We start from the raw sequence: 8,457 nt of genomic DNA on the forward strand, positions 1-8,457 counted from the left end.
GTGGCCCGCGGCGCGCCCCTGGGAGCTCACCATCTTGCACACCAACGACGTACACAGCCGCCTGGAGCAGACGAGTGAGGACTCGAGCAAGTGTGTCAACGCCAGCCGCTGCGTGGGCGGCGTGGCACGGCTTGCCACCAAGGTGCACCAGATCCGCCGCGCCGAGCCCCACGTGCTGCTGCTCGACGCCGGCGACCAGTACCAGGGCACCATCTGGTTCACCGTGTACAAGGGCACCGAGGTGGCGCACTTCATGAACGCCCTGGGCTATGATGCCATGGTAAGACCGCCAGCCCGGCAGGCTAGGGAGCCCCCGGGGTGGAGTGCCCGTGCGAGAGAGATGCCCGGGTGAAGGAGCCGCCGATGGCGAGGCCGTGGGTGGCGAGCCTAGGACCCGGGCGCAGAGCGAAATGGAGAGGAAGCGAAACTCCCGTCAGTCTTCCAGGTGGATGCTTACATAGACGCCCCTTGGCTGATTCGACTTAAATGGACTGATGTACTTCCACCAAGAAATTGGGTATTTAGAGGAGCGGGACTCGGACTTGCCAATGAGGAGGTTCAGCTGGGATGTGTAGGACTCCAGTTACCCTGTGCCCTGGACCGAGGTGTGTGTGTGTGTGTGTGTGAAGTCGCTCAGTCGTGTCCGACTCTTTGCGACCCTGTGGACTGTAGCCCGCCAGGCTCCTCTGTCCATGGGATTCTCCAGGCAAGAATACTGGAGTGTGTTGCCATTTCCTTCTCCACCTGACCGAGGTAGATCCGCACATATCTCTCATTTACTGCTTGGTCTTTCAAAGAAATACTTTATCTCCAGTTAATTGGAAGGGAAACAAACTCAGGGTCAAAGAGGTTAAGTGCATTATCCAGGTCACCTGCTCCAAAAGAGAGAGCGAGACAGGATAATAATAGATCCCAGATCCCTTTGACCCCAGAGTTTAAGCATAATTAAGCTCACAGTCTTGGGGAGAACCCCAGCTGGACACCTTCTGTGTGCAGCTCACTTTCTCTGTGCCTTAGTTCCTGCCTCTAGAAAACAGGGTAATAATCCTGTCTGCTTTCAGAGGGTTGTCTGACACATAATTGTTGTTTAGTTGCTAAACTGTGTCAGACTCTTTTGCGGCCCCATGGATTGTCATCTGCCAAGCTCCTCTGTCCGTGGGATTTCCCAGGCAAGAATACTGCAGTGGGTTCCCATTTCCTTCTCCAGGGCATCTTCCCCACCCAGGGATCAAACCCGCATCTCCTGCATTGGCAGGTGGATTCTTTACCACTGAGCCACTAGGGAAGCCCACTTCAGAGGGTTGGCTGGCATATGGTATGACCTCTTTAAATGTTAGTTCTTATTATCACCAGACACTGTTGTAGAGGTTTAAAAACAGAAATAAAGAAACTTCCCTAGGGAAGCCAAAATGCTGAAAGCACTGGGTTTCAAAGAATTTCATTAAAATCAGTTTGGCAGCAGAGATGTAGGAAGAGAGTCCCATTTAAGAGATGAGAGGCTGTTAAAACATATGTGAGAGTTGAAGTGCCAGTTCCCCAGTGCTCTGTTAAAGGTGATGCCTTATTTTGTTGGACTGAATTCTAGAAAAGGAGGAGAGAGGAGCGGCACAGTAATAAATAGTTATGACTTTTGTAAGTCAAACCAATGCCCGAGTTTAGCCCTGTGTGAAATCCTAGAGTGAAGGGATTCTGTGTGGCAAAACTGGGGGAAGAAATCCTAGAAGTTTTAGAACAGGAACAGAGCAAGGGGTCCAGGGAGATGTGGTATGTGGATATGGGAGATGGGGAGAGGTGTGGTCCTGCCTGGGATACAGCAGGCTAACGGTACACTTTGTAACAGAGGAATACAGAGGTGGGCAAAGCACAGTGCTGTATTTTTCCCCCTGGAAACTTGGAGAGAGGAGGACAGGAAAGATATAGGGGGGTAGACTATTTTTTTTTTTCCAGGAAAGCTCATTGTAGAGAGATGAAAGAAGGACAGAGAGGTCCTCTCTATCTGATCGTTGGTTTTAAGGTTATCAGGAACACTCAGAGCCACTGCAATTCAAAGGCTATGAGCCCTGTAGCCTTTGTGTTTATCTGAGCCACAGCCTTTATCTGGGGGACTTGCCAGCATCTGAACTGTGCCAAAGACTCGTGGGTCTCAAGAATTCTGTATGTGGCCTTTTAGTGTTCTTATCTCAGCAGCTAGACCTGCCTGATGCTTTGTCCTAGGTAATGACAGAATAAATATTTATAAAATTGTTGCCATTTCCTCCCAGAAAGAATAAACCTTACGTGAGTTTGTTTTGATTTCATCCACAAACCACAACTTTCTAAACTTTTCTTTTCATGACGCTCTTTTTTCCACAGTTGTGTAGACTCCTTTCGGTGGAAAAAAAAGTGGATAATTCCCAGTTTTCCCAAGTGATACTGTTTTCCTCTTTCAGATGAATTAAGTTCACAGTGTTAATCAAGTGTTTATGATAAGATGCTGGGTGAAGCTGAAGCAATCTGCTACAAGTTACAGTCCGTCACCACCAGAAATGTTTAGAATGCTTATTGTTGGATGGATTTACTGTCTTTTAAATTTCACTCAAAACAATTGGACCGGGGCCTGAGGAAATTAGGCAACTTATGTAATGTTGGCAGGTTGTGAAAGAGGAGGAAAGCCAAAGGTAAGGCTGGTGGCCAGGTTCTTGATAGCTTCTCATCAGATTCACTCCATGCAGGTTTGACAAACATGGTTTGACCTGCATAAAATCTTAGTTCTTGTGATGCTTTAGTAAGGGATAAAGCTCTGCCACATTCACTGTGTTTTGGTTTTCCAGTGGCTTTTCATTGGCATTTTGCTAACACACCTTTCAGCGAGTTTATTGCTGTTCTGCTGTTAAAAGAAAGTGCGAGTGAAGTCGCTCAGTCACTCCCGACTCTTTGTGACCCTATGGATAGTAGCCTGCATCAACCTCCTCCATCCATGGGATTTTCAAGGCAAGAAGTACTGGAGTGGGTTGCCATTTCCTTCTCCAGGGAATCTTCCCAACCCAGGGATTGAACCCAGGTCTCTCACATTGTAGACAGATGCTTTACCGTCTGAACCATCAGGGAAGTCCTCTGCTGTTAAAAATCCACCCCCAGCTCACCAACCTGCTGCCACCTCTTGACTCTCAGGAAGCTGGAGATGTAGATCAGGGTGGAAAACAGTCGTGAAAGGATATCCCCAGTTCTCTAGAAACTGGACCTGGTTAGAGGAACCACATCTAAGATGCATGGGTTTGGAGGGCAAAGAGGAAGTGACTAGAATTTAACTTAACCCCAGGAGTTCCCTCAACCTCCGGACCTGCGAGCCCCAGTGAGAACAGCTAGAGGGATTCTTTTTTTTCTTATTGTAGCTAGTTGCTTTACAGTGTTATGGTGGTCTCTGCCATACACCAACTTGAATCAGTCATAACTGTGTGTGTGTGTGTGTGTGTGTGTGTATGTTTGTGTGTATATATCCCCTCCCTCTAGAGCCTCCCTCCCCCGACCCATTCCACCCCCCAGGTCATCACAGAACACTAGGCTGGTCTCTCTATGTTACATAGCAGCTTCCACTAGTTATCCATTTTACACATGGTAGTGTATATATCAAAGAAGGCAATGGCACCCCACTCCAGTACTCTTGCCTGGAAAATCCCATGGATGGAGGAGTCTGGTAGGCTGCAGTCCATGGGGTTGCTAAGAGTTGGACATGACTGAGCGACTTCACTTTCACTTTTCACTTTCATGCCTTGGAGAAGGAAATGGCAACCCACTCCAGTGTTCCTGCCTGGAGAATCCCAGGGATGGGAGAGCCTGGTGGGCTGCCCTCTATGGGGTCGCACAGAGTCAGACACGACTGAAACGACTTAGCAGCAGCAGCAGCAGTGTATATATGTCAATGCTACTACTCAATTTGTCCTACTCTCTCCTTCCTCTGCTGTGTTCACCAGATCATTCTATATGCCTGTGTCTCCATTCTTCTCTGTAAATAGATTCATCAGTAGTGTTTTTGTAGCTTCCATATGTATACATTAGTGTACAATGGTTGCTTTTTTCTTTCTGTCTGACTGCACTCTGTATGACAGGTTCTAGGTTCATCCAACTCACTGTAACTGACTCGATTTCATCCTTTTTTATGGCTAGTAATATTCTTTTGTATATGTGTACCACAACTTCTTTAGCCATTCATCTGTTGATGGGTATCTAGATTGCTTCCATGTCCTGGCTATTGTAAACAGTGCTGCAGTGGACATTGGGGTACCTGTGCCTTTCGGAATTGTGGTTTTCTCAGGGCATGTGACCAGTAGTGGGATTGCTGTATCATATGGTAGTTTTATTCTTAATTTGTTTAGGAATCTCCATACTGTTTTCCACAGTGGCTGTACTAATTTACATTCCACCAGCAGTGCTGGGGGGTTCTGATAGTGCTGGAGCCAAAGGCAAGCTTAGAGACCTCTGGACCCAGCTGCCAGGCAGAAAACTCTAGAGGGAGGCCATCACAAGCTGCTAGTTAGTGTCACTGTGTTGGTGGAGGCACAGGAAGACAGCTCTGATGTACTCACCATGTGAGTTGGGCGGGTTGCTTTCTCTGAGCTTCCTGTTCCCAACTGCAAGACTGGCGGGATCAACCACCACCCCGCCTCTCTGTGTAAGACTTTTGCAAGTGATCCATGAGATGGCAAATGTAAAACTCCCTAGCTCCCTGCTGGCTCAGAGTAAACACTCAGTAAAAGTTAGTTCCATGTGTCCTGCCAAAAAAAAGAGAAAGGTATGAGTAAGGGAGGTTGGGGTTTTAAGCTCTCAGTTTATCTGATTCTGACTGCCCAGCACAGCCTACCACCCTCCTCCGCCCACTCCACCAACTTTTCTATGTCCCATTTCTGAACTATTATTTTTTTCTTTTTTATATTTTTTTTTGTTTTTATAGAAAAAATTACTTTTAAGTGCTAATCATGTAACATTTTCCATCACGGAAGCGGTTTATATTTGCAAGACTCACTAGAGGTTGGATTTTATTTTTGGTTTGGGCTATCTTCATGTTTACTCATTGAGCAGACTTATGTGAACCCCAAAAAGCACAGAAGCAAAGGGATTCATCTCCAGGGATGGGATTCTAACCACCAAGGTGGGCTGTGGGGAAGGGCAGCCTCCTTTGGGCCCCGTTGTAAGGCCCTGGCTACTGAACCCACTTTCTGTCTGACAGCCAGCAGCCTCAACCTGAGCAAATCACTCCCTGATGCCAGAGCCAGCAGCCTGAGTGGGGACCGTGGCCCCTGACTTTACCTCACTCAAGCCCAATAGACCCCCTTTTGTCCACATGCCTCACCTTCCATTTCCCACGTAGGTAGCCTTCCTCGCATGTTGATGTTTGTGTTTGATTTCTATGTGCGCTTGTAGAACCTTTGTTATAGTTTTAGTTGCTTATACTTTTAAGTTACACAACTCATTCTGTTACTCAGCTCATTGTTTCTTTTGTCCTGACCTGGTCCTGCGTGGGGTTTGTCGGTGTCACTCTGTGTCTATCATGTACACGCACTGTGCCTCGTGCACCACGAAGACCTCCCCACATTTTAGCTTTTGCTCCCCTTTGATGGATTTGGACATGGTACACATCATGCTGCAGTTCCACAAATGTGCTGCCCCAAATAGCCTCCTGCAGGTCCCAACTGTGAGACTTCCTTTAGGATCCATACCCGTGGGCAGGCTTGCTGGGCACAAGGATGTGTACACTTACTCAGGAACTGACCACCAGATGGCTTTCCTGGGGCCTTCTATTCACCCCACCGACCCCCAGGCAGATATGACCCCCCCACACACATCCTTACCCCTACTTTGCATCATTCTGCAGCTTTCCAAGAGGTGTAAACTGACATCTCACTATCTAAGCTTGTGTTTTTCTAATAATTAGTAAAATAAGATGCTTTCTCTTTGGAAGGAAAGTTATGACCAACCTAGATAGCATATTGAAAAGCAGAGACATTACTTTGCCAACAAAGGTCTATCTAGTCAAGGCTATGGTTTTTTCCTGTGGTCATGTATGGATGTGAGATTTGGACTGTGAAGAAAACTGAGCACCGAAGAATTGATGCTTTTGAACTGTAATGTTGGAGAAGACTCTTGAGAGTCCCTTGGACTGCAAGGAGATCCGACCAGTCCATTCTGAAGGAGATCAGCCCTGGGATTTCTTTGGAAGGAATGATGCTAAAGCTGAAACTCCAGTACTTTGGCCACCTCATGCGAAGAGTTGACTCATTGGAAAAGACTCTGATGCTGGGAGCGATTGGGGGCAGGAGGAGAAGGGGATGACAGAGGATGAGATGGCTGGATGGCATCACTGACTCGATGGACGTGAGTCTGAGTGAACTCCAGGAGTTGGTGATGGACAGGGAGGCCTGGCGTGCTGTGATTCATGGGGTCGCAAAGAGTCGGACACGACTGAGCAACTGAACTGAACTGAACTGAATATGTTTGTTAACTTTATGGGTTTCCTCTGCCCTAACTGCATGGTCACATGCTTTGCTCTTTTTTATAAATTAGGTTTGCTCTAGTTTTCTTACTTTTCAAGAGTTCTAAGTATTAATCTATAATCAATTTTATTTTTTCTAATTTTTTTTGGCCTAGCCATGCAGCATGTGGAATCTTAGTTCCCCGACCAGGGATTGAACCTGTGCAATGGAAGCACACTGGACCACAAAGGAAGTCCCTGAAATCAGTTTTAGACATTGTTGTTTCCTCCTCCAGGGGATTTTCCCAACCCAGGGACTGAACCTAGGTCTCCTGCATTGCAGGTGGATTATTTACCATTTTTAGATCTATTAATTTTGTCCATAGCATTGTCAACTTGTTTTATTGGGTGGGAATTTTTAAGACATCAGGCCCAGGCCTGGGAGATAGCATCTCAAGTGACCCTGAGAGAACTGCCTCAAGGAGCCAAGGGGAGGAGCCTGGTTATATAGTTTTGCAACATCAAAATACTAGATAGTCTGAACATCAAAAGAGTTTTGTCAGTTAAAGAAAACTAAATATCCCAAGTTAAGGATTGTATTGCTTTATATAGTTATATATAAAGTTTTATATAAGGAGTGTTGTGCTATGTAGTTTTATATTAAGGAGTGTAGTGCTTTATATAGTTTTGCAACATCAAAATAGTAAATAGTCTGAACATCAAAAGAGTTATGTCAGTTAAAGAAAACTAAATATCCCAAGTTAAGGATTGTAGTGCTTTTCTATGTATGGAAAGTTGCAAGAGTCTGGCTCACTGCAGTTATTCCTCTGACGTGTACCTCTAATATCTGGGGCCAGTATGTGTGGTTTCATATCCTGATGTTCCTCAGGGCTCAGCCTAGGGAGTGGCTGCAGTCTGATGGCTGCTAGATAGCAGGTATTCATCTCTTCAAATTCCCTTAGGGCCCACATTGAGGGCTGCCATCTCTAATGACTGTGACATCCGTGTTTACTGATATGGCAGAAAATACTCCATTTTTTAGTGTCTTTTCATTGAACAGAAATCCTCCACTTGGTATAATCAAATTAATTTTTATAATTTTTTTTGTCTTATGGTTTGTGCTCTTGAAATTTTACATAAGATTTCAGTAATTTGAAGCTTGTCATCCCCAGCACTCATCACTGGAATTCAGACATGAGTACTGTTCTCTCTGCCTTTGAGAGATGCTGAATCTATAACTGGGAGTATGCCATTCAGCTCTTTGAGCCATCAATTCCTCATCTGTAAAGTCTGAGGGTCCTCACATCTCTAAACCAATGGCGACCTGAGAAATATTTTGATTCCATTTCAATTCAGTGGAGGGACGGGAGGATGAGGCAAAGGTGCAGAAGCAGAAATCTGTAAGATGGACCAGCCTGAACCAGAGCGAGGTGGCAGGAATCAGGAGAGATGGGATCACATGCAACTTACAGGCCACTCTGAGAAAATAGGCTCTGCTCTATTGTCATGGGGAGCCACTGGAGGTGTCTGAATGGAGGAATTTGTTGTTAATAAAAAATAAACATTTTGTCTTTGTCTGAGTTCCTGTCACATAGCTCCCCAAACTCTTGGGGATACTTGATCAGTGTCTTCTTAATGTCAATGAGATGACTGATGGCTGGAGACTCCTGGCATCTTCAGAGTGACTTCTGGGGAGAGGCAGGGACCAAGAGACTCAGCTAATCACCAGCAGTCAAGGATTTGATCAATTATGTCAACGTGATGAAACCATCATCAGTTCAGTGCAGTCGAGCAGTCGTGTCCGACTCTTTGTGACCCCATGAATCGCAGCATGCCTGGCCACCCTGTCCATCACCAACTCCTGGAGTTCACTCAGACTCACGTCCATCGAGTCAGTGATGCCATCCAGCCATCTCATCCTCTGTCGTCCCCTTCTCCTCCTGCCCCCAATCCCTCCCAGCATCAGAGTCTTTTCTAATGAGTCAACTCTTCACATGAGGTGGCCAAAGTAC

General features: G+C 46.2%; 1 protein-coding gene across 1 annotated transcript in view; it reads left to right on the forward strand.

The window, feature by feature from the left end:
- Positions 1 to 4: 4 nt before the first annotated feature.
- The window catches only part of NT5E (5'-nucleotidase, ecto (CD73)), a gene marked incomplete at its 5' end in the record, with an annotated part of 73,515 nt that continues 65,062 nt past the window's right edge, over positions 5 to 8,457 (forward strand). Inside the window, one exon of the mRNA XM_010834753.1 lies at positions 5 to 280. Within this exon, the coding sequence (XP_010833055.1) occupies positions 5 to 280 (276 nt within the window). The remainder of the gene's footprint in view (positions 281 to 8,457) is intronic.

The sequence above is a fragment of the Bison bison genome, unplaced genomic scaffold (assembly GCF_000754665.1).
Source record: "Bison bison bison isolate TAMUID 2011002044 unplaced genomic scaffold, Bison_UMD1.0 scf7180017864035, whole genome shotgun sequence".
NCBI lineage: Eukaryota > Metazoa > Chordata > Mammalia > Artiodactyla > Bovidae > Bison > Bison bison.